General features: G+C 46.2%; 1 protein-coding gene across 2 annotated transcripts in view; it reads right to left on the bottom strand.

The window, feature by feature from the left end:
• CCDC170 (coiled-coil domain containing 170) overlaps positions 1-26,044 on the bottom strand; it is a 253,403-nt gene that overhangs the window by 151,846 nt on the left and 75,513 nt on the right. For both annotated transcript variants that reach the window (XM_069769173.1, XM_069769172.1), the window contains one exon: positions 9,082-9,226. In XM_069769173.1, coding sequence (XP_069625274.1) covers positions 9,082-9,226 — 145 coding nt within the window. The remainder of the gene's footprint in view (positions 1-9,081; positions 9,227-26,044) is intronic.

The raw sequence follows: 26,044 nt of genomic DNA, 5'->3' as shown, positions 1-26,044 counted from the left end.
CAAATGTGAGGTGGTCCCTAAAAAAATAGTTTTGTAAATTTTGTTGGAAAAATGAGAAATCACTGGTCAAATTTTAACCCTTATAGCGTCCTAACAAAAAAAAATATGTTTCCAAAATTGTGCTGATGTAAAGTAGACATGTGGGAAATGTTACTTATTAACTATTTTGTGTGAAATAACTCTCTGATTTAAGGATACAAAAATTAAAAGTTTGAAAATTGCAACATTTTCAAAAATTTTGCCGAATTTCCACTTTTTTCATAAATATATAAATTTTAAAACTAACATGAAGCACAATATGTCACGAAAAATCAGTTTCAGAAACAGTTGAAGCGTTCCTTAGCTATGACTTCATAAAGTGACAGTGGTCAGAATTGTAAAAATTGGCTTAGTCATTAATTACCGTATATACTTGTGTATGAGCCGAGATTTTCAGCACATTTTTTTGTGCTGAAAATCCCCCCCCCCCTCGGCTTATACAGGGTCATTGTTCAGAAAGTCAGAGGGGGAGTGGGGAGCCATTTGGCTGCAGGACAGTGGCAGCCGCCGGCTTCCAGAAGACATCTCACCCTTCGTCGCTACATCTCAGTTCCTGCATCTCTGTCCCGGCGCCGGCAGCTCTTCCTGTTCCTGTGCTCAGTGATCAGTTGGTACTGCTCATTAAGGTAATGAATATGCACGCGTCTCCATTCCCATAGGCATGGAGCGCATATTCATTACCTTAATGAGCGGTACAACGTGACCGCTGAGCACAGGAACAAGGAAGAGCTGCTGCCCCTGGGACAGAGATGTAGGCACGTGCGAGTAGGGTAAATAGGATGGGGAGGAGGCATGTGGGACCGTGGGAGCCATGCGGGACCGTGGGAGCTATGCAGGACCGTGGAGCCACGGGGGACTGTGGAGCCATGCATACAACAGGGGGAGCCACACATACCAGGACAGGATGGGTTTGCTACACATACCAAGAAAAAACAGGGGAGCCACATACCAGGACAAAACTGAGAAGCCACACATAACAGGACAAAACATAACAGGACAAAACTGGGGAGCCACACATACCAGGAAAAAACGGATGAGCGACACATAACAGGACAAGATGGGGAAGCCATGCATAGCAGGACAGGACAGGGGGAGCCACATACCAGGACAGGACGAGGGAGCCATGCATAGCAGGACAGGGATGAGAGGACAATGCATACCCAGCTTATACTCGAGTCAATAAGCTTACCCAGTTTTCCATGGCAAAATTAGGTGCCTCGGCTTATACTCGAGTCAGCTTATACTCGAGTATACAGTATACGGTACCTAATTGGCTCTGTCACTAGGGGGTTAAATGAATAAGCCAATGGTTATACGGAATCTATATTCACAAAACTATATACCAATGTCCTCAGCTACTCCTGCTCTATAACATGGTACCTGCAGATTCACTGCATTTTCATTGTGACAGGTTCCCTTTAAATAGAACCTGTCACCTCGCTTTGCCGCTATAAGATGCGGCCACTGCCTTTCGGGGTTTATCTACAGCATTCTGTAATGCTGTAGATAAGCCCCAGGTCCGACCTGAAAGAGAAGAAAAACAAGTTTTATTATACTCACCCAGGGGCGGTCGCAGGTCCCGGATCCAGCGCCTCCCATCTTCGTGCGATGTTGTCATCCTCCTTGCTTCGTGACACACTCCTGCGCAGGCGTACTTATCTGCCCTGTTGACGGCAGAGCAAAGTACTGCAGTGCGCAGGCGCTGGGCCTCTCTGACCTTTCCCAGCACCTGTGCACTGCAGTACTCAACAGGGCAGATCAGTATGCCTGCACAGGAGCACGGCATGAAGCAAGCAGGATGACGACATCTCCGAACCCGGGGCCTGCGACATCCATCAGACGGGACCGCCCCAGGTGAGTATAATAAAACTTGTTTTTCTTCTCTTTCAGGTCGGACTGGGGGCTTATCCGGGGGCTTATCCACAGCATTACAGAATGCTGTAGATAAGCCCCCAAAGGCGGTGATGGAATCTTATAGCTGCAAAATGAGGTGACAGGTTTCCTTTAAGTCCATTACTTTTCCTCTGGATGCAAGTATGAAAACATATAAATACAGATATAATATCATACCATAGAGTAAGAAAGCTATAAGAACAAACAATAACACTCATCTAGTGACAAAATGTGGCATCCAAATATGGTAAACCTGAAAAAGAAAATGAACAATATGTACACCCATCCCATGTTCATTACCACTGATGCTGCCTCTTTGTGTACTACTACTTTTTAATTTTTATTCTATTATTTCTCACTCTGATTTTCATACTTAGATGCCACATATTACATGTGATTTGTTTTGGTTTTGTGAGTTTGCAAATTAGATTATGCAAATACCGTAGTTAATTATTCAGAAATTCAGAATGCCTTAATGTTTATACCCCATATTTGCTCAAAAAGTCATCAAAAAATAAAATGCACTTTAAAGATGACTTGTCACCAGGTCAAAAGTGGCCAGATATTGCTCTTATTTATGTCTACTGCTCCACTGAGCATTCCCTTTCTTTTTTCTAAGTCCGCTATATGATCCTAGAGATATGGACCTTATTATTTAGTGCTAATGTCACGGGGTCAGGTCTTCAAAACCTCCTAAAGTGAACCCTCAGTACCGCGACAACGAACCTCCCCAGGATGAGCTAACCAGGTGGACCACCCCCAATACAGGGAGCGTTAGGGGCAGACCCGAGGGAGACTATTGCCGTGGAAGCTGATACTCGGGGACAGAAAGTCGGAGCGGAGAAGACGTTGACATGGCAAAAACGGAGACACAGGGCAAACAGGGTATGACGGTAACACAAAACAGGCAGGGTAAGATAGATGCACTAGACAGAGCAAGGTATGGTGGACACTCAGGACAGAGCAGGGTATGACGGACGCACAGGGCAAAGCAAGGTACGGCGGACGCACAGGACAGAGCAAGATATGGTGAGACCTGGGTCAAATGAGGACAAATGACAATCAGGCAAGGAGTAGGAGGAGAGGCTACTGATATAGCAAAGTTGCACAGCACTTCCGGGTCAGGATCCTTCCAGGATCAGAAGGTAGGAGCGGAGAGCGCGAGGACCAGCCAGAGGGAGTACGCATGCGCCGACAGTGCAGATGTCAGGAGAAGTGCACACGTGCCGGCGCCTAGAACCAGGATCCAGTGAGGAAGACAGGAGAGAGGAGACCAGGCAGAGACGAACGCGCACACCGGAAGCCGGAAGAAGACCCAGCAGGAGCTGCAGCAGCGGCGCCGGGACAGGTAAGTATAAGAAGATGCAGAAGACGTGACAGTACCCCCCTCCTTACGCCCCTCCCTCCTAAGCTTAGAAAGAAACTTAGCAAGAATTCGAGGAGCCTGGATGTTCTCCCGAGGTTCCCAAGATCTCTCCTCAGGACCAAAGCCCTTCCAATGAATTAAAAAGAGGGTCCTACCTCGAGATCTCTTCATAGCCAGTATGTCCTTAACTTCAAAGACATCTTGTGCGGAAATGGGTACAGGCGACTGACCAGTGGTAGGGTGAAATTGGTTGAATACGACTGGCTTGAGTAGAGAGACGTGAAATGAATTTGGAATGCGAAGCGGGAAACCTTAACTTGTAAACAACATCATTAATGCGCGCTAACACCTCAAATGGACCGATATGCCGTGAACCTAACTTATATGAAGGGATCTTAAGCCGAATAAACTTGGAAGATAACCACACTTTATCACCAGGTTGAAAAGACGGAGAATCCAGATGCCTCTTGTCGGCATGTTTTTTAATTTTGTCTCCAGCTCGTTCAAGTGCAGTTTTGGTCTCCTGCCAGACCCTAGAAAACTCCTCGGACAGAAGGTCGGCCGCCGGCACATCCGAGGCAAGGAGTACTGGCAGCGCTACACCTGGATGTTGCCCGTAGACGACAAAGAAAGGAGACTTGGAAGATGATTCATTAGTGTGGCTGTTGTATGCAAACTCGGCCCAAGGAAGTAGACTAGACCAGTCGTTTTGATGAACGTTTGACAAATGACGAAGGTAGGTGACCAGGATTTGATTTGTGCGTTCTGCCTGACCATTAGTTTGAGGGTGGTAGGCAGAGGAGAAGTCCAAAGTCACGTCCATTAGTTTGCATAATGCACGCCAGAAGCCCGAGGTGAATTGAACTCCTCTGTCCGAAACTATGTGCTGAGGAAAGCCGTAAATTCGAAAAACATGAGTGATGAAGATCTTAGCCAATTCGGGAGCAGAAGGTAAACCTGGAAGAGGAAAGAAATGAGCCATCTTGGAAAATCGATCCACGACTACAAAGATAACTGTATGACCAGAGGACCGAGGCAGATCAGTAATAAAGTCCATTGCAAGGTGTCGCCAAGGAGACGAGGGAACTGGAAGCGGATGCAATAGACCAGAGGGTAAATGTCTAGGAACTTTGTTCTTAGCACAGGACGGGCAGGAAGCGACGAAGCTTCGGGTGTCTTGAGAAAGAGATGGCCAACAGTAGTACCGCAACACATTTGAAAGGGTTTTCTTAAAACCGACATGACCTGCCAGCTTGGAAGCATGACCCCAACGTAAAACTTGCTTCCTGTTGCGCTCTTGAACAAAAGTCTTACCCGAAGGCAACGAAATCAAGGTAACGGGAGCAACCAAGATGACCTTACTTGGATCCACGATATGTGAAGGTTTCTCCTCAACATCGGCTGTCAGAAAGGATCTGGATAGGGCGTCGGCTTTGAAATTCTTATTGCCAGGGCGGAAGTGTAACTCAAAATCAAATCGGGCAAAGAACAGCGACCAACTGGCTTGCCGAGGATTCAGTCTCTGTGCAAAGCGGATGTATGCCAGATTCTTGTGGTCAGTGTAGATCTTAAAAGGATGGACAGCTCCTTCCAACAAATACCGCCACTCCTCCAATGTCAATTTGATAGCCAGCAACTCTCTGTCACCAATGGTATAGTTCCTCTCAGCCGCAGAGAAGGTCTTAGAGAAGAAGCTGCAGGTGACAAGCCAACTGGAGGAAGACTTCTGAGAAAGAACTGCTTCGGCTCCGATTGCAGAAGCATCCACCTCCAAAATGAAGGGTTTGCTTATCTCTGGACGATGGAGTACGGAAGCTGTAGGAAAGGCTTGTTTCAAAGACTGGAAGGCGTTTTCGGCCTCCGGGGACCAGGAATGAGGGTTAGCTCCCTTGCGGATCAAAGCGGAGATGGAGCCGGACAGGGTAGAAAAGTGTGGGATGAACTGCCGGTAGTAATTGGCAAATCCAAGGAATCGTTGGATCGCCTTGACGCCTTGAGGATGCGGCCAGTTCAGCACGGCGGACACTTTTTCCGGATCCATATGAAGACCAGAGTAAGATATGATGTATCCTAAGAATGGTAGGGACGACTGTTCAAAGGAGCACTTCTCTAGCTTGGCATACAGACGATTCTCTCTAAGACGTAAGAGGACTTGACGGACGTCTGTTCTGTGGGTCAGAAGAGCTAGAGAGAATATAAGAATATCGTCCAAGTACACCACCACGCTAGACTAAAGTAGATCCCGGTACACATCGTTCATGAACTCCTGGAAAACAGCGGGGGCGTTGCACAGACCAAAGGGCATAACCAAGTACTCGTAATGACCATCCTGGGTGTTGGATGTGGTTTTCCACTCATCTCCGGGTCAAATACGGATGAGATTGTAGGCCCCACGGAGATCCAATTTAGTGAAGATATGCGCACCATGGAGACGGTCAAATAGTTCTGGAATGAGAGGAAGTGGGTACTTGTTCTTAATCGTGATATTATTGAAACCTCGGTAGTCGATGCAAGAACAAAGTGCACCATCTTTCTTTTTGACGAAAAAGAACTCTGCACCAGTGGGAGAAGAGGATTTTCGAATAAACCCTTTGGCTAAGTTCTCTTGAACATACTCGGTCATAGCCTGGGTCTCAGCAGTGGACAGAGGGTAGATCCGGCCTCTAGGTGGAGTGTAACCTGGAACAAGGTCGATCGGGCAATCATATGGACGATGCGGAGGAAGGGTCTCTGCCTCTCTCTTGTTGAAGATGTCAGCAAAGGCCACATAGGCAGATGGTAAATCTGGAGACACAGATGTTGATTGAGGAGAGGTTTTAAACTGGATGGGAAGCAAGCACTGATTTTGGCAGAGATGTCCCCAACGAAGAATGTCCACTGACCACCAGTCGAGAGTAGGCTCGTGCTTCCTCAGCCAAGGGAGACCGAGAAGAATAGCATGAGACAAGGAGGGTAGTACATAGAAGACAATTCTCTCTCGATGTCGAACTCTGATCTGTAATTCCAGTTCTTCGGTAACCTGAGTAACAGACTCCTGTAACAGACTCCTGCAGGGGTTGACCGTTGACCGAAGCAATCTGCCGAGGAGTCTACAGGGACCTGACAGGAATCCGAAATCTTCTCACAGCCTTCGAGCTGAATGAAATTTCCGGCTGAACCTGAATCAATATAAGCTACTTCAGAGAAACGCTTAGAACCTAAATGCAAAAGAACAGAAAGAGTCATAGGTGGAGAGGAATCAGAATCACCTAGGAAGTCCTCTCTTACCTGTCCTAGGCGAAGGCGTTTCCCGGCCTCAGGGGACAAGAACGCAGGAAATGGGAAGCACTGCCGCAGTAAAAACATAGCCATTGAGTGAGTCTCTCTTTACGACGCTGCTCTACAGGCTTAAGTCGGTCCACCTGCATGGGTTCCAGAGCAGGAACAGCCGGGGAAGACATAGGACTAAAATGAGAGGAACTAGAGGTAGCCGGAGGAACACGAGGAGATTTTCTCTCCCTAGCAGTTTCACGAGAGCGCTCCTGAAAGCGTAAGTCAATACGGGTCACCAAGGAGATCAGGTCCCCTAAGGAAGTCGGAGTATCCCGGCAAGCCAGCTCGTCCTTGATCCGGGACAAGAGACCACGCCAAAAAGCTCCCACCAAAGCCTCATTGTTCCAACTTAACTCGGAAGACAGGGTGCGGAACTGAATGGCGTATTGGCCCACAGAGAGTGAACCCTGGTGAAGATTAAAGAGTGATTCCATAGCAGAGGCCAGATGACCAGGCTCATCGAATACCTTGCGGAATGTATCGAGAAAGGTGGAAAGCTGAGAGACTATAGGATCATGACGCTCCCAGAGAGGATGCATCCAGGCTAAGGCCTCTCCCTCTAAATGAGACACAACAAAACCCACTTTCGCTCGGTCAGTGGGATACTGCTGAGGCAGCAACTCAAAATGTTGTTAACACTGATTAATAAACCCTCTGCACAACTTGGGGTCTCCGCTGTAACGTGGCGGCTTCGCCAAACGGGGCAAAGGGTGAGGAGTAGTAGCCTGGGGCGAGACAGAGGCGGCAGACTGGAGGGCAAGCAGGCGATCATCCACCGATGCCATATAATTCAGAATGTGAGCCTGGGTATCAGGCTACTGAGCAAGCTCCTGTTGGAGACCGGCCAGCTGAGCAGCGCTCCCAGGATCAGAGGTCTGAAGGGCCGATAAACGGGACTCCATGGTCTTCAGGAAGGACATAATTCTTGTCTGATTCTCCCGTAAAAATAGAAGTTCTTTCTGGGTGGGAGACGGAGTACCAGCCGGGTCCATGGCCTGATTCTACTGTCACGGGGTCAGGTCTTCAAAACCTCCTAAAGTGAACCCTCAGTACCGCGACAACGAACCTCCCCAGGATGAGCTAACCAGGTGGACCACTCCCGATACAGGGAGAGTTAGGGGCAGACCCGAGGGAGACTATTGCCGCAGAAGCTGATACTCGGGGACAGAAAGTCAGAGCGGAGAAGACGCTGACATGGCAAAAACGAAGACACAGGGCAAACAGAGTATGACGGTAACACAGAACAGGCAGGGTAAGATAGATGCACTAGACAGAGCAAGGTATGGCGGATACTCAGGACAGAGCAGGGTATGATGGATGCACAGGGCAGAGCAAGGTACGGCGGACGCACAGGACAGGGCAAGATATGGCGAGACCTGGGTCAAATGAGGACAAATGACAATCAGGCAAGGAGTAGGAGGAGAGGCTACCTGATATAGCAAAATTGCGCAGCACTTCCGGGTCAGGATCCTTCCAGGATCAAGGGGGGAGGAGCGGAGAGCGCGAGGACCAGCCAGAGGGAGTACGCGTGCGCCCACAGCGCAAATGTCAGGAGAAGTGCGCACGCGCCGGCGCCTAGAACCAGGATCCAGTGAGGAAGATAGGAGAGAGGAGACCAAGCGGCACGCGGACGGAGCGGGAGTGCGCAGAGACAAACGCACACACCGGAAGCCGGAAGAAGACCCAGCAGGAGATGCAGCAGCGGCGCGCCGGGACAGGCAAGTATAAGAAGATGCAGGAGACGTGACAGCTAATTGTTATGGTCTTTACCAATGGGGGAGTTGCTTACAGAATATTCTAGGAGAGCCTTTTCAGGCTGCTCTACATTATTACTCTGTGAGTGCTCTGTGAGTACCCATTAGAAAAAACAATAGAAATTAGCATTAAAAAAGAAGAGAAGACCCATAAAATATTACTTGACTTTGTGGCAAGTCTTCTTTAAAGGGAACCTGTCACCAGGTTTTCCCAATGTAAACTAAAGCTACCGCCTTTAAAGCTTCTTTTACAGTAGTCCAGCAACCTGTATATAAGCCCACAACTCCCTCTTTATATGAAAAAAAATACCTTTTATAATTCCATCATATGGTACAATCAGGCACGATGGCTGACGATGGTCTTGTTCGGCATCACCTCGATCCCCGCAATCGCCATCCTCCTGCCTTGTTTGATATGGATGATGTGTCCTACGTCATCCACACAACGCCACCTGTCTCGCTATGGAAGCATTATAAATGGTATTTTTTGAGAGTTGGGGGCTTATACACAGGTTGTTGGACTTCAGTAAAAAAGGCACTGAAGGTGGTGGCTTTAGTTTATATTAAGGGAACTTGGTCATAGGTTCTGTTTCAGTACTCTGAGAGGATTGCTGTTGCAGTGAGTGGACCTGATCATATCTTGCAAATATTTATTTGTTTGAAACATGTAATTACATGTAATACTCAATATCTATTCATAGTTTTTATAATTGGTACCTTGGACAGTATCATCACTTCAGGATCTTCTTTTCCCATAATATCTATATCCAAACTTGAAGACAGTTGAGTCACAAACTGACCATGACTCCGGCTATTTCTAGACGCCTCCGATCTGCTCTCTTCCAAATGAGCCATGTGGGTTCTAGATACGGAGATGAATATTTTCTCATAATTATTATAATAATAATAATAATAATAATAATAACAACAATCTAACAGCCAACTATAGACATCTGCTAAATACAAATAACAGGGAAATGAGACAGGTAGTAGTAACACATACTGTACATATGTTCAGTTTGATGTGCATGACAGAAAACTAAACAAGCTCATAAAAAAAATAATGTGTATGTCGCTCACCATGCAAATGAACAAACAACCTCTGTCTTATTCCACAAGAAAAAGCCCATGGCAGACAATATGATTAGTGATAACAAAAATTCCCCGTTAAATGTCACCTGCTTTACCCAGGTGGAAGTACGGCGGTGTCTGAAAATCACTAAAATTGACAAATCTCCAGGCCCAGATGGGCTACACCCCTGATTACTTCAGGAATTAAGCACTGTCATTGATATACCATTATTTTTAATCTTTAAAAGATTCCATAATAACAGGGTCTGTACCACAGGACTGGCGTATAGCAAATGTGGTGCCAATATTCAAAAAGGGGACAAAAACTGAACTCGGAAATTATAGGCCAGTAAGCTTAACCTCTACTGTGGGTAAAATCCTGGAGGGTATTCTAAGAGGTACTATACAGGAGTATCTGGAGAGGAATAACCTCATGACGCAATATCAACATGGGTTTACTAGAGACCATTCCTGTCAGGCTAATCTGATCAGTTTCTATGAAGAGGAAAGTTCCAGACTGGACCAAGGGAACACAATTGACGTAGTGTATATGGGCTTTTCAAAAGCTTTTGATAAGGTGCCACACAAAAGGTTGATACATAAAATGAGAACAATGGGGATAGGGGAAAATATGTGTAAGTGGGTTAAGAGCTGGCTCAGGGATAGGAAACAAAGGGTGGTTATTAATGGAGCACACTCGGACTGGGTCGCGGTTAGCAGTGGGGTACCACAGGGGTCAGTATTGGGCCCACTTCTTTTTAACATATTTATTAATTACCTTGTAGGGGGCATACAGAGTAGAATTTTAATATTTGCAGATGACACTAAACTCTGCAGGGTAATCAATACAAAGGAGGACAATTTTATATTACAGGAGGATTTATGTAAACTAGAAGCTTGGGCTGATAAATGGCAAATGAGCTTTAATGGGGATAAATGTAAAAGGTCATGCACTTGGGTAGAGCAAATAAGATGTATAATTATGTTCTTAACTAGATGGTGGCCCGATTCTAACGCATGGGGTATTCTAGAATATGTATGTGTTATAATCCGGTGACCTTGGAGCAGCATGAAAACTTTCACTGGAGTAGGTGGTAACTATACTGACCGCAAATCCTGATCTTAACACCGCAACTAGAAGTAGCCGTGGGGTGTACCTAACAAACCCTAGACACCTCGTCACAGCCGGAGGACTAAATACCCCTATAGATGGAAATAGGAATTCTACCTTGCCTCAGAGCAGAACCCCAAAGGATAGGCAGCCCCCCACAAATATTGGCTGTGAGTAGGAGAGGAAAGACACACACAGGCAGAAAACAGGATTTAGCACAAGAGGCCACTCTAGCTAAAATAGGAAAGGATAGGACAGAGTACCATGCGGTCAGTATTAAAACCCTTCCAAAAATATCCACAGCAGATTATACAAAAAATTCCTCCATCTAACTAAAGACGTGGAACATATATCTGCAACTTCAGAGACTCCTACACTCAGAGCAGGAATACAATCAAAAAACAAGCACACAGCTTGTGTGCCATAGAAAAAGAAACAGACACTTATCTTTGCTGAATTAGCAGCTAAGCAGGAGAAGCCAGACAGAGGTCCAACACTTCCCAAGAAACATTGACAACTGGAAAGGACTAATGAGTCCTGCAAACCTAAATACCCCAGTCAGAATTGCAATCAGCAGATACACCTGTCCAGGACTGCAGCCCAGGGACAACTGCATTACCACCTACAACCACCGGAGGGAGCCCAAAAGCAGAATTCACAACAGTACCCCCCCTCCTTGAGGAGGGGTCACCGAACCCTCACCAGAGCCCCCAGGCCGATCAGGATGAGCCAGATGAAAGGCACGAACCAAATCAGCGGCATGGACATCAGAGGCAAAAACCCAAGAATTATCCTCCTGACCATAACCCTTCCATTTGACAAGGTACTGAAGCTTCCACCTCGAAAAACAGGAATCCAAAATCTTCTCAACAACATATTCCAACTCCCCATCAACCAACACAGGGGCCGGAGGATCAACAGAGGGAACAACGGGCTCCACATATTTCCGCAATAAAGATCTATGGAAGACATTATGGATCGCAAAAGAGGCCGGAAGTGCCAGTCGAAAAGACACCGGATTAATAATCTCAGAAATCCTGTAAGGACTAATAAACCGAGGCTTAAACTTAGGAGAAGAAACCTTCACAGGAACATGACGGGAAGAAAACCAGACCAGATCCTCAACCCGAAGCCGGGAACCAACACACCGACGACAGTTAGCAAAACGTTGAGCCTCCTCCTGAGACAACACCAAATTGTCCACCACATGAACCCAAATCTGCTGCAACCTGTCAACCACAGAATCCACACCAGGACAGTCAGAAGGCTCAACCTGCCCAGAAGAAAAACGAGGATGAAAACCAAAATTACAAAAGAAAGGTGAAACCAAAGTACTCGAACTAGCCCGATTATTAAGGGCAAACTCGGCCAATGGCAAGAAAGGCACCCAATCATCCTGATCAGCAGACACAAAGCATCTCAAGTAAGTTTCCAAAGTCTGATTAGTTCGCTCGGTCTGACCATTTGTCTGAGGATGAAACGCAGAAGAAAAAGACAAATCAATGCCCAGCCTAGCACAAAAGGCCCGCCAAAACCTAGAAACAAACTGGGAACCTCTGTCGGACACAATATTCTCCGGAATACCATGCAAACAGAGCACATGCTGAAAAAACAACGGAACCAAATCCGAAGAGGAAGGCAATATAGGCAAAGGCACCAAATGAACCATCTAAGAGAACCGGTCACAAACAACCCAGATAACCGACATCCTCTGGGAAACCAGAAGATCAGAAATAAAATCCATAGAAATATGCGTCCAGGGCCTCTCAGGGACCGGCAATGGCAAAAGCAACCCACTAGCACGGGAACAACAAGGCTTGGCCGGCGCACAAGTCCCACAAGACTGCACAAAAGAACGCACATCATGCGACAAAGAAGGCCACCAAAATGACCTACCAACCAAGTCTTTGGTACCAAAAATGCCAGGATGACCAGCCAACACGGAACAGTGAACCTCAGAAATCACTCTACTAGTCCATCTGTCAGGAACAAACAGTTTCCCCACAGGACAGCGGTCAGGTTTGTCAGCCTGAAATTCCTGAAGAACCCGTCGTAAATCAGGGGAAATGGCAGAAAGGACCACCCCTTCTTTCAGAATACCGACCAGTTCTAAGACCTCAGGAGAATCAGGCAAAAAACTCCTAGAGAGGGCATCAGCCTTAATGTTCTTAGAACCCGGAAGGTACGAGACCACGAAATCAAAACGGGAAAAAAACAAGGACCATCGAGCCTGTCTAGGATTCAGCCGTTTGGCAGACTCGAGGTAAATCAAATTCTTATGATCGGTCAAGACCACAATACGGTGCTTAGCTCCCTCAAGCCAATGTCGCCACTCCTCAAACGCCCACTTCATAGCCAACAACTCCTGATTGCAGACATCATAATTGCGTTCAGCAGGCGAAAACTTACGGGAAAAGAAGGCACATGGTTTCCTTAAGGAACCAACAGGATCCCTCTGAGACAAAACGGCCCCTGCCCCAATCTCAGAAGCGTCAACCTCAACCTGAAATGGAAGAGAAACATCCGGTTGGCGCAACACCGGAGCAGAAGTAAATCGACGTTTAAGCTCCTGAAAGGCAGAGACAGCCGCAGAGGACCAATTCGCCACATCAGCGCCTTTCTTCGTCAAATCGGTCAAGGGTTTAACCACGCTGGAAAAATTAGCAATGAAACGGCGATAAAAATTTGCAAAACCGAAAAATTTCGGAAGGCTCTTCACGGATGTGGGCTGAATCCAATCATGAATGGCCTGAACCTTAACCGGATCCATCTCTATAGACAAGGGAGAAAAAATAAAGCCCCAAAAAGAAACCTTCTGCACCCCAAAGAGACACTTAGACCCTTTCACAAACAGGGCATTGTCACGAAGGATCTGAAATACCATCATGACCTGTTCCACATGAGACTCCCAATCATCGGAAAAAATCAAAATATCGTCCAAATATACAATCAAGAACTTATCAATATAAGTCCGGAAAATATCATGCATGAAGGACTGAAAAACAGATGGAGCATTAGTGAGCCCGAATGGCATCACAAGGTATTCAAAATGGCCTTCGGGCGTGTTAAACGCAGTTTTCCATTCATCACCCTGCTTAATACGAACAAGATTATATGCCCCCCGAAGGTCAATCTTCGTAAACCAACTAGCTCCCTTAATCCTAGCAAACAAATCGGTAAGCAAAGGTAAAGGGTATTGAAACTTGACCGTGATTTTATTCAAGAGGCGATAATCAATACAGGGTCTCAAGGAACCATCTTTTTTAGCAACAAAAAAGAACCCCGCTCCCAACGGTGAAGAAGATGGCCGAATATGCCCTTTCTCCAAAGACTCCTTAATATAGCTCCACATGGCTGTATGTTCAGGCACAGACAGGTTGAAAAGTCGACCCTTAGGAAACTTACAGCCTGGAATCAAGTCAATAGCACAATCGCAGTCCCTGTGCGGTGGAAGGAAACTGGACTTGGGCTCATCGAATACATCCTGAAAATCAGACAAAAACTCTGGAATTTCAGAACAGGAAGAAGAGGAGATTGACATCAAAGGAACATCATTATGAACCCCCTGACAACCCCAACTAGTCACAGACATGGACTTCCAATCCAACACAGGATTATGTACCTGCAACCACGGAAAACCCAGCACGATAGCATCATGCAAATTATGCAACACCAGAAATCGACAATCTTCCTGATGGGCTGGCGCCATGCGCATGGTCACCTGTGTCCAAAACTGGGGCTTATTTTTAGCCAAGGGTGTAGCATCAATGCCCCTTAAAGGAATAGGGTTCTGCAAAGGCTGCAAGGGAAAACCACAACGCCTGGCAAACTCAAAGTCCATTAAGTTCAAGGCGGCGCCTGAATCCACAAACGCCATGACAGAAAATGATGACAATGAGCAGATCAAGGACACAGATAACAGAAATTTAGGTTGTACAGTGCTGATGGTAAATGAACTAGCGATCCTCTTTGTTCGCTTAGGGCAGACTGAAATGACATGAGAAGCGTCGCCACAATAATAACACAACCTATTCTGACGTCTGAATCCTTGTCGTTCCGTTCTAGACAGAATCTTATTCCACTGCATTGGCTCAGGAATCTGCTCTGAGGACAACGCCACAGCGCGCACAGTTCTGCGCTCCCGCAAGCGCCGGTCAATCTGAATGGCCAGAGACATAGAATCACTCAGACCGCAAGGCGTGGGAAACCCCACCATAACATCTTTAACGGATTCAGAAAGACCCTTTCTGAAAATTGCCACCAGAGCATCATTATTCCATTTAGTCAACACAGACCATTTTCTGAATTTCTGACAATACAATTCTGCCGCCTCTTGACCCTGAGACAGGGCCAACAACGTCTTCTCAGCTTGATCCACAGAATTAGGTTCATCATATAATAATCCTAAAGCCTGAAAAAAGGAGTCTACATTAAGCAAAGCCGGATTCCCAGATTCCAGGGAAAACGCCCAATCCTGCGGGTCGCCACGCAGCAGGGAGAACACGATTTTAACCTGCTGAATGGAATCACCGGAGGATCGAGGTCTCAAAGCAAAAAACAGTTTGGACCTGTCACCAAAAAACAAATCAGGAGTAGGAATCTTCGGTTCTAAAACAGGAGTCTGAACAATATAATCAGAAATACCCTGTACCCTAGCAGCAAGCTGGTCTACACGAGAAGCTAATTCCTGAACATTCATGCTAGCACAAGGCTCCTCAGCCACCCAGAGATAAAGAGGGAAGAGAAGATAAAGCAAACTGAAGAAAAAAAAATGGCTCAACACCTTTCTTACCCTTCTTCTGAGATGCATTTAACTCATTATGGGCCAGTTGTACTGTTATAATCCGGTGACCTTGGAGCAGCATGAAAACTTTCACTGGAGTAGGTGGTAACTATACTGACCGCAAATCCTGATCTTAACACCGCAACTAGAAGTAGCCGTGGGGTGTACCTAACAAACCCTAGACACCTCGTCACAGCCGTAGGACTAAATACCCCTATAGATGGAAATAGGAATTCTACCTTGCCTCAGAGCAGAACCCCAAAGGATAGGCAGCCCCCCACAAATATTGGCTGTGAGTAGGAGAGGAAAGACATACACAGGCAGAAAACAGGATTTAGCACAAGAGGCCACTCTAGCTAAAATAGGAAAGGATAGGACAGAGTACCATGCGGTCAGTATTAAAACCCTTCAAAAAATATCCACAGCAGAATATACAAAAAATTCCTCCATCTAACTAAAGACGTGGAACATATATCTGCAACTCCAGAGACTCCTACACTCAGAGCAGGAATACAATCAAAAAACAAGCACACAGCTTGTGTGCCATAGAAAAAGTAACAGACACTTATCTTTGCTGAATTAGCAGCTAAGCAGGAGAAGCCAGACAGAGGTCCAACACTTCCCAAGAAACATTGACAACTGGCAAGGACTAATGAGTCCTGCAAACCTAAATACCCCAGTCAGAATTGCAATCAGCAGATACACCTGTCCAGGACTGCAGCACAGGGACAACTGCATTACCACCTACAACCACCGGAGGGAGCCCAAAAGCAGAATTCACAACATGTATGTATGTACGTGGCGCTTAGCACAGCCACGTAGTATTTAACACAGCCACGTAGTATATAACACAGTCAGCCATGTAGTATATAGCACAGCCACGTAGTATATAGGACAGCCACGTAGTATATAGGACAGCCACGTAGTATATAACACAGCCACGTAATATATAGCACAGCCCACGTAATATATAGCACAGCCCATGCAGTATATAACACAGGCCACGTAGTATATAACACAGCCAACGCAGTATAAAACACTGCCCACGTAGTATATAACACAGCCCACATAGTATATAGCAGCCAGGCAGTATATAACACAGCCCACGTAATATAAAGCACAGGCCACGTAGTATATACAAAGCCCACGTAGTATATAACACAGGCCACGCAGTATATAACACAACCCACGCAGTATATAAAAAAGCCCACGTAGTACCTAGCAATGTGGGCACCACATCGCTGTTAACAAAAAATTAAAATAAAAAATAGTTATATACTCACCCTCCGGCATCCACCAAAGCTGTCCCGATGCGCGCGATACTGCCACCAGCGTCTGTTCCCAGTGATGCATTGCAAAATTAACCAGATGACTTAGCGGTCTCGCAAGACCGCTAAGTCATCTGGGTAATTTCGCAATGCATCACTGGGAACGGAAGCTGGTGGCAGCATCGCGCGCATCGGTGGATGTCGGAAGGTGAGAATAGCACAATTTTTTAAATTATTTTTAACATTATTTCTTTTTACTATTGCTGCTGCATAGGCAGCATCAATAGTAAAAAGTTGGTCCGGGAAGGGGCGACACACTGGCACTGAATGGAGGGGAGTAGGGAGGGGACACTGACTTGAGGAGAGTAGGGAGGGACCAATTCGTGGCCTGTCACTGATTGGCCGCTGATTGGTTGCATCCGGCCGCGACCAATCAGCGATGCGGGATTTCCATAACGGAAGTTAGTTACAGACAAACAGATGGAAGTACCCCTTAGACAATTATATATATAGATTGTAAAACACTGGGCAAAACCGTCAATGGCACTGGCACTGACTGGAGGGGAGTAGGGAGGGGGCACTGACTTGAGGAGAGTAGGGAGGGGCCAATTCGTGGCCGGACTAAGCCTGTCGCTGATTGGTCGCGCCCGGCCGGCTACGACCAATCATCGACATGGGATTTCCATTACGGAAGTTAGTTACAGACAAACAGACGGAAGTACCCCTTAGACAATTATATATATAGATTGTAAAACACTGGGTAAAACCGACAATGAAAAAGACCTGGGAGTATGGGTGGATGACAAACTCACATTCAGTGGCCAGTGTCAGGCAGCTGCTGCAAAGGCAAATAAAATAATGGGATGCATTAAAAGAGGCTTAGATGCTCAAGAGGAGAACATAATTTTACCTCTATACAAGTCACTAGTGCGACCACACTTAGAATACTGTGTACAGTTCTCGTGTCCGGTGTACAAGACATAGCTGAACTAGAGCGGGTGCAGAGAAGAGCGACCAAGGTTATTAGAGGACTGGGCAGTCTGAAATACCAAGATAGGTTATTACACTTGGGGTTATTTAGTTTGGAAAAATGAAGGCTAAGGGGTGATCTTATTTTAATGTACAAAGATATGAGGGGAGAGTACAGAGACCTTTCTATAATGACCTTCTTACCCATAGACCTGAGACGGGACAAGGGTTCATCCTCTACATCTGGAGGAAAGAAGGTTTAATCATAATAACAGACGTGAATTCTTTAATGTAAGAGCAGTGAGACTATGGAACTCTCTGCCGTATGATGTTGTAATGAGTGATTCATTACTAAAATTTAAGAGGGGACTGGATGCCTTTCTTGAAAAGCACAATGTTACAGGTTATATACACTAGTTTCCTTGATAAGGCTTTGATCCAGGGAACTAGTCTGATTGCCATATGTGGAGTCGGGATGGAATTTTTTTCCCCAAAGTGGAGCTTACTCTTTGCCACATGGATTTTTTTGCCTTCCTCTGGATCAACATGTTAGGGCATGTTAGGTTAGGCTATGGGTTGAACAAGATGGACTTAAAGTCTTCCTTCAACCTTAATAACTACAGCTTGTTACTATGTTATTGAATTGGGTGCCAGCCCATTTGCTGACAGAATTACTTCACGTAGAAAAAGTGGAAAAAGGACAGCGCATCCAAAGTAGAATAAAAAACCTCTTCAATCTTTATTAAACATCCATCTCATAAAAACCATATACAGGTAAAGGCATGGTCACTCTGATGAGTTTCTGGCACATGGTCAGGGTGACCATGCCATTACCTGTATATGGTTTTGATGAGATGGACATTTAATAAAACTTGAAGAGTTTTTATTCCACTTCTGATGTTCTGTCCCTTTTCCTCCTTTTTCTATTTGTACAAGCTTTGAGGGTTTGAGAACTTCTTTAATGGGAAGGCAGCTCACTGTCAATTACATGGGGAACCTGGTGTTTGAGAAGTTAGATTTCTCAGCTCTGCTGCATCCTACATCTAAAAGCTCTGATTGTTTCAGAACGGCCACACTCAGTAAACAAAGTGATACATCACTGGATTCAGAGTCTCTTTGCCTACATCATGCAGCTCTCAGATGAAGTTGCAAATACCTGATGACAAATTCCCTTTAAGTAAGTTATTACAATTTTAACTGCACAAATCTTGTTTCCTTCATTTGACTGACTTGCCTTCATCAATTAAAGAAACAAGAACAAATGTTTTGTCATGATAGGACTGGCGAGTAAACTGGAACCAGGGGCACCTTTCCTGGCCCTAGCACTAGGGGGCACCCTAACTCGCCTTGTTCCCCAGGATACCTCAGATGGTGATGATGCTGAGGCCTCCGCCCTTGCCCTGTCTCCTAGCTGCAGCCCTGCGTCTGTCCCCCTCCCCCACCCGGGGAAGAGAGGGGCTACCATGTCCCACAGTACACCAACATCAACATTTTGCCGACTCCAAGTAAACCAGATTCTTATGATCAGTGATCACCATCACTGGGTGAACTGCTCGACTTCTAAAAAATGACGCCACTCCTCAAATGTCCATTTGATAGCTAAGAGATCCCAATTACCAATATCATAATTTCTCTCAGCTGGCAAAAGTTTTTTAGAAAAGTATGCGCAAAGTTGCCATTTACCAGGAGATGCAACCTGCGACAATACAGCCCCCACTCCCACTTGGGATGCATCCACCTCCACAATGAAAGGCAGAGTGACATCAGGCTGAATAAGAATCGGCGCAGAAGCAAAACACCTTTTCAATGTGTCAAATACCTCCTTGGCAGGACTGGACCAACTAGAGGAGTCCGTCCCCTTCTTAGCCATATCAGTGAGAGGTTTGGATACTACCAAAAAGTTTTCTATGAATTTACGGTTGTAATTGGCGAAACTCAAAAACCTTTGTAAGGCCTTCAAATCCTCGGGACGTTCCCAATCCAATACCGCCCGGACTATCGCCGGATCCATGCAAAAACTGGTGTCAGATAATACATATCCAAGGAAAGGGATCTCCTCAACCGAGAATATACACTTCTCGGGTTTGACATACAATTTATTGTCACGTAGTATGTGTAGGACTTGTCTGACATGTCGCTGGTGTGACTCAAGGTCAGGTGAATCACCAGATTCTCTGCATATTGAACGCAGTCTTCCACTCATCCCCCTCCTTAATGCGAATGAAGTTGTACGCCCCCTGAGGTACATCTTAGAGAACCATTTTTCCCCAACAATTTGATTAAAGAGGTCAGGGATCAGAGGTAGCGGATACAGATCAGGTACAGTGATCGCATTAAATTCACGGAAATCCAGGCAAAGACGTAATCCCCCATCCTTCTTCTTGACAAAAAAGAACCCCGCAGCAAGGGGAGAAGACGAGGATGGTCGGATATGACCCTTAGCCAGATTTTCCGCAATATAGTCCTTCATGGACTGCCTTTCTGGACCTGAGATGTTAGAGTCTGCTCTTGGGCAGCTTGGCACCAGGAACCAGATTAATGGCACAATCATAAGGATGATGAGGTAGAAGCTCTTGGCTCCCCTGCTCAGAAAACACATCCTCAAAGTCTGACAGGTAATGGGGCACGGACTGGGAATCCACCCTTGCCAACTGGATACCCAAACAGTGTCCTTAACAGTATGTACTCCACTTTACCACTTCCTGTGTCTGCCAATCAATTACCAGATTGTGCAGAGCGAGCCAAGTGTTATGATAAGGTAATTCAGTACCACAATGGACATAGAAGTCAGAGCACATACAGTGACCTGACAATAACCCAAAACATAGAACGAGCTCTGAGACGTGGGAACTCTGCTGACCGCAATCCCTAATCCTTTCCAATCACACTAGAGGCATCCGTGGATTGCGCCTAACGCTCCCTATGCAACTCGGCACAGCCTGAGAAACTAGCTAGCCTGAAGATAGAAAATAAGCCTACCTTGCCTCAGAGAAATACCCCAAAGGAAAAGGCAGCCCCCACATATAATGACTGTGAGTTAAGATGAAAAGACAAACGTAGAGATGAAATAGATTTAGCAAAGTGAGGCCCGACTTTCTGAACAGAGCGAGGATAGGAAAGGTAACTTTGCGGTCAACACAAAACCCTACAAACAACCACGCAAAGGGGGCAAAAAGACCCTCCGTACCGTCTAACGGCACGGAGGTACACCCTCTGCATCCCAGAGCTTCCAGCAAGCAAGAAAAACCAAATAAGCAAGCTGGACAGAAAAAAACAGCAAACAAAATAACAAAAGCGGAACTTAGCTATGCAGAGCAGCAGGCCACAGGAACGATCCAGGAGGAAGCAAGTCCTATACTAGAACATTGACTGGAGGCCAGGATCAAAGCACTAGGTGGAGTTAAATAGAGCAGCACCTAACGACTTCCCCACATCACCTGAGGAAGGAAACTCAGAAGCCGCAGTACCACTCTCCTCCACCAACGGAAGCTCATAGAGAGAATCAGCCGAAGTACCACTTGTGACCACAGGAGGGAGCTCTGCCACAGAATTCACAACAGTACCCCCCCCCTTGAGGAGGGGTCACCGAACCCTCACCAGAGCCTCCAGGACGACCAGGATGAGCCATATGAAAGGCACGAACAAGATCGGGAGCCTGGACATCAGAGGCAAAGACCCAGGAATTATCTTCCTGAGCATAACCCTTCCACTTAACCAGATACTGGAGTTTCCGTCTTGAAACACGAGAATCCAAAATCTTCTCCACAATATACTCCAACTCCCCCTCCACCAAAACCGGGGCAGGAGGATCAACAGATGGAACCATAGGTGCCACGTATCTCCACAACAATGACCTATGGAATACGTTATGGATGGAAAAAGAATCTGGAAGGGTCAAACGAAAAGACACAGGATTAAGAACCTCAGAAATCCTATACGGACCAATGAAACGAGGTTTAAACTTAGGAGAGGAAACCTTCATAGGAATATGACGAGAAGACAACCAAACCAAATCCCCAACACGAAGTCGGGGACCCACACAGCGTCTGCGATTAGCGAAACGTTGAGCCTTCTCCTGGGACAAGGTCAAATTGTCCACCACATGAGTCCAAATCTGCTGCAACCTGTCCACCACAGTATCCACACCAGGACAGTCCGAAGACTCAACCTGCCCTGAAGAGAAACGAGGATGGAACCCAGAGTTGCAGAAAAACGGCGAAACCAAGGTAGCCAAGCTGGCCCGATTATTAAGGGCGAACTTAGCCAAAGGCAAAAAAGACACCCAGTCATCCTGATCAGCAGAAACAAAGCATCTCAGATATGTTTCCAAGGTCTGATTGGTTCGTTCGGTCTGGCCATTAGTCTGAGGATGGAAAGCCGAGGAAAAAGACAAGGCAATGCCCATCCTAGCACAAAAGGCTCGCCAAAACCTCGAAACAAACTGGGAACCTCTGTCAGAAACGATATTCTCTGGAATGCCATGTAAACGAACCACATGCTGGAAGAACAATGGCACCAAATCAGAGGAGGAAGGTAATTTAGACAAGGGCACCAAATGGACCATCTTAGAGAAGCGATCACAAACCACCCAAATGACTGACATTTTTTGAGAGACGGGAAGATCTGAAATAAAATCCATAGAGATATGTGTCCAAGGCCTCTTCGGGACCGGCAAGGGCAAAAGCAACCCACTGGCACGAGAACAGCAGGGCTTAGCCCGAGCACAAATCCCACAGGACTACACAAAAGAACGCACATCCCGCGACAGAGATGGCCACCAAAAGGATCTAGCCACTAACTCTCTGGTACCAAAGATTCCAGGATGACCAGCCAACACCGAACAATGAACCTCAGAGATAACTTTATTCGTCCACCTATCAGGTACAAACAGTTTCTTCGCTGGACAACGATCAGGTTTATTAGCCTGAAATTTTTGCAGCACCCGCCGCAAATCAGGGGAGATGGCAGACACAATTACTCCTTCCTTGAGGATACCCGCCGGCTCAGATAAACGCGGAGAGTCGGGCACAAAACTCCTAGACAGAGCATCCGCCTTCACATTTTTAGAGCCCGGAAGGTACGAAACCACAAAGTCAAAACGGGCAAAAAACAGCGACCAACGAGCCTGTCTAGGATTCAACCGCTTGGCAGACTCGAGATAAGTCAAGTTCTTATGATCAGTCAAGACCACCACGCGATGCTTAGCTCCTTCAAGCCAATGATGCCACTCCTCGAATGCCCACTTCATGGCCAGCAACTCTCGATTGCCAACATCATAATTTCGCTCAGCAGGCGAAAACTTCCTGGAAAAGAAGGCGCATGGTTTCATCACCGAGCAATCAGAACTTCTCTGCGACAAAACAGCCCCTGCTCCAATCTCAGAAGCATCAACCTCGACCTGGAATGGAAGCGAAACATCTGGTTGACACAACACAGGGGCAGAAGAAAAACGACGCTTCAACTCTTGAAAAGCTTCCACAGCAGCAGAAGACCAATTGACCACATCAGCACCCTTCTTGGTCAAATCGGTCAATGGTTTAGCAATACTAGAAAAATTGCAGATGAAGCGACGATAAAAATTAGCAAAGCCCAGGAACTTTTGCAGACTTTTCAGAGATGTCAGTTGAGTCCAATCATGGATGGCTTGGACCTTAACAGGGTCCATCTCGATAGTAGAAGGGGAAAAAATGAACCCCAAAAATGAAACCTTCTGCACACCAAAGAGACACTTTGATCCCTTCACAAACAAAGAATTAGCACGCAGGACCTGAAACACCGTTCTGACCTGCTTCACATGTGACTCCCAATTATCCGAGAAGATCAAAATATCATCCAAGTATACAATAAGGAATTTATCCAGGTACTCTCGGAAGATGTCATGCATAAAGGACTGAAACACTGATGGAGCATTGGCAAGTCCGAATGGCATCACTAGGTACTCAAAATGGCCCTCGGGCGTATTAAATGCAGTTTTCCATTCATCGCCTCGCTTAATACGCACAAGATTATACGCACCACGAAGATCTATCTTGGTGAACCAACTAGCCCCCTTAATCCGAGCAAACAAATCAGATAACAGCGGCAAGGGGTACTGAAATTTAACCGTGATCTTATTTAGAAGGCGGTAATCTATACAAGGTCTCAGCGAACCATCCTTCTTGGCCACAAAAAAGAACCCCGCTCCTAATGGCGACGATGACGGGCGAATATGCCCCTTCTCCAAGGACTCCTTCACGTAACTCCACATAGCGGCGTGCTCAGGTACAGATAAATTAAACAGTCGACCTTTTGGGAATTTACTACCAGGAATCAAATCGATAGCACAATCACAATCCCTATGCGGAGGTAGGGTATCGGACTTGGGCTCATCAAATACATCCCGGTAATCAGACAAGAACTCTGGAACCTCAGAAGGGGTGGATGATGAAATAGACAGAAATGGGACATCACCATGTACCCCCTGACAACCCCAGCTGGACACAGACATGGATTTCCAATCTAAGACTGGATTATGGACTTGTAGCCATGGCAACCCCAACACGACCACATCATGCAGATTATGCAACACCAGAAAGCGAATAACCTCCTGATGTGCAGGAGCCATGCACATGGTCAGCTGGGTCCAGTACTGAGGCTTATTCTTGGCCAAAGGCGTAGCATCAATTCCTCTCAATGGAATAGGACACTGCAAGGGCTCCAAGAAAAACCCACAACGCCTAGCATACTCCAAGTCCATCAAATTCAGGGCAGCGCCTGAATCCACAAATGCCATGACAGAATAAGATGACAAAGAGCAGATCAAAGTAACGGACAAAAGAAATTTTGACTGTACCGTACCAATGGTGGAAGACCTAGCGAACCGCTTAGTGCGCTTAGGACAATCAGAGATAGCATGAGCGGAATCACCACAGTAGAAACACAGCCCATTCTGACGTCTGTGTTCTTGCCGTTCAACTCTGGTCAAAGTCCTATCGCACTGCATAGGCTCAGGTTTATGCTCAGATAATACCGCCAAATGGTGCACAGATTTACGCTCACGCAAGCGTCGACCGATCTGAATGGCCAAAGACATAGACTCATTCAAACCAGCAGGCATAGGAAATCCCACCATGACATCCTTAAGGGCTTCAGAGATACCCTTTCTGAAAATAGCTGCGAGCGCACCTTCATTCCATTGAGTGAGTACGGACCACTTTCTAAATTTCTGACAATATACCTCTATCTCATCCTGACCCCGACACAGAGCCAGCAAATTTTTCTCTGCCTGATCCACTGAATTAGGTTCATCGTACAGCAATCCGAGCGCCAGGAAAAACACATCACAATTACTTAATGCAGGATCTCCTGGCGCAAGAGAAAATGCCCAGTCCTGAGGGTCGCCACGTAAAAAAGAAATAATGATCCTAACTTGTTGAACTGGATCACCAGAGGAGCGAGGTTTCAAAGCCAGAAATAGTTTACAATTATTTTTGAAACTCAGAAATTTAGTTCTATCTCCAAAAAACAAATCAGGAATAGGAATTCTTGGTTCTAACATAGAATTCTGAACCACAAAGTCTTGAATATTTTGAACTCTTGCCGTGAGCTGATCCACACATGAAGACAGACCTTTAATGTCCATCGCTACACCTGTGTCCTGAACCACCCAAATGTCTAGGGGAAAAAAAAGGCAAAACACAGTGCAGAGAAAAAAAAATGGTCTCAGAACTTCTTTTTTCCCTCTATTGAGAATCATTAGTACTTTGGGCCTCCAGTACTGTTATGATAAGGTAATTCAGTACCACAATGGACATAGAAGTCAGACAACACACAGTGACCTGACAATAACCCAAAAACATAGAACGAGCTCTGAGACGTGGGAACTCTGCTGACCGCAATCCCTAATCCTCTCCAACCACACTAGAGGCAGCCGTGGATTGCGCCTAACGCTCCCTATGCAACTCGGCACAGCCTGAGAAACTAGCTAGCCTGAAGATAGAAAATAAGCCTACCTTGCCTCAGAGAAATACCCCAAAGGAAAAGGCAGCCCCCCACATATAATGACTGTGAGTTAAGATGAAAAGACAAACATAGAGATGAAATAGATTTAGCAAAGTGAGGCCCGACTTTCTGAACATTGTGAGGATAGGAAAGGTAACTTTGCGGTCAACACAAAACTGTTGTGAATTCTGTGGCAGAGCTCCCTCCTGTGGTCACAAGTGGTACTTCGGCTGATTCTCTCTGGGAGCTTCCATTGTGGAGGAAAGTGGTACTGCTGCTTCTGAGTTTCCTCCCTCAGGTGATCTGGTGAGGTCGTTAGGTGCTTCTCTACTTAACTCCACCTAATGCTTTGATCCATGCTTCCTGTCAATGTTCCAGTGTTGGACTTGTTTTTCCCTGGATCATTCCTGTGGCCTGCTGCTCTGCATAGCTAAGTTCTTCTTTGCTATTTGTTTGCTATTTTTTCTGTCCAGCTTGTCTAATTGTTTTGCTGGAAGC

The sequence above is a fragment of the Ranitomeya imitator genome, chromosome 5 (genome assembly GCF_032444005.1).
Source record: "Ranitomeya imitator isolate aRanImi1 chromosome 5, aRanImi1.pri, whole genome shotgun sequence".
In the NCBI taxonomy this organism is placed as follows: domain Eukaryota; kingdom Metazoa; phylum Chordata; class Amphibia; order Anura; family Dendrobatidae; genus Ranitomeya; species Ranitomeya imitator.
The sequence above is the reverse complement of the archived record's forward strand: the minus strand, read 5'-3'. Positions and strand labels throughout refer to the sequence as shown.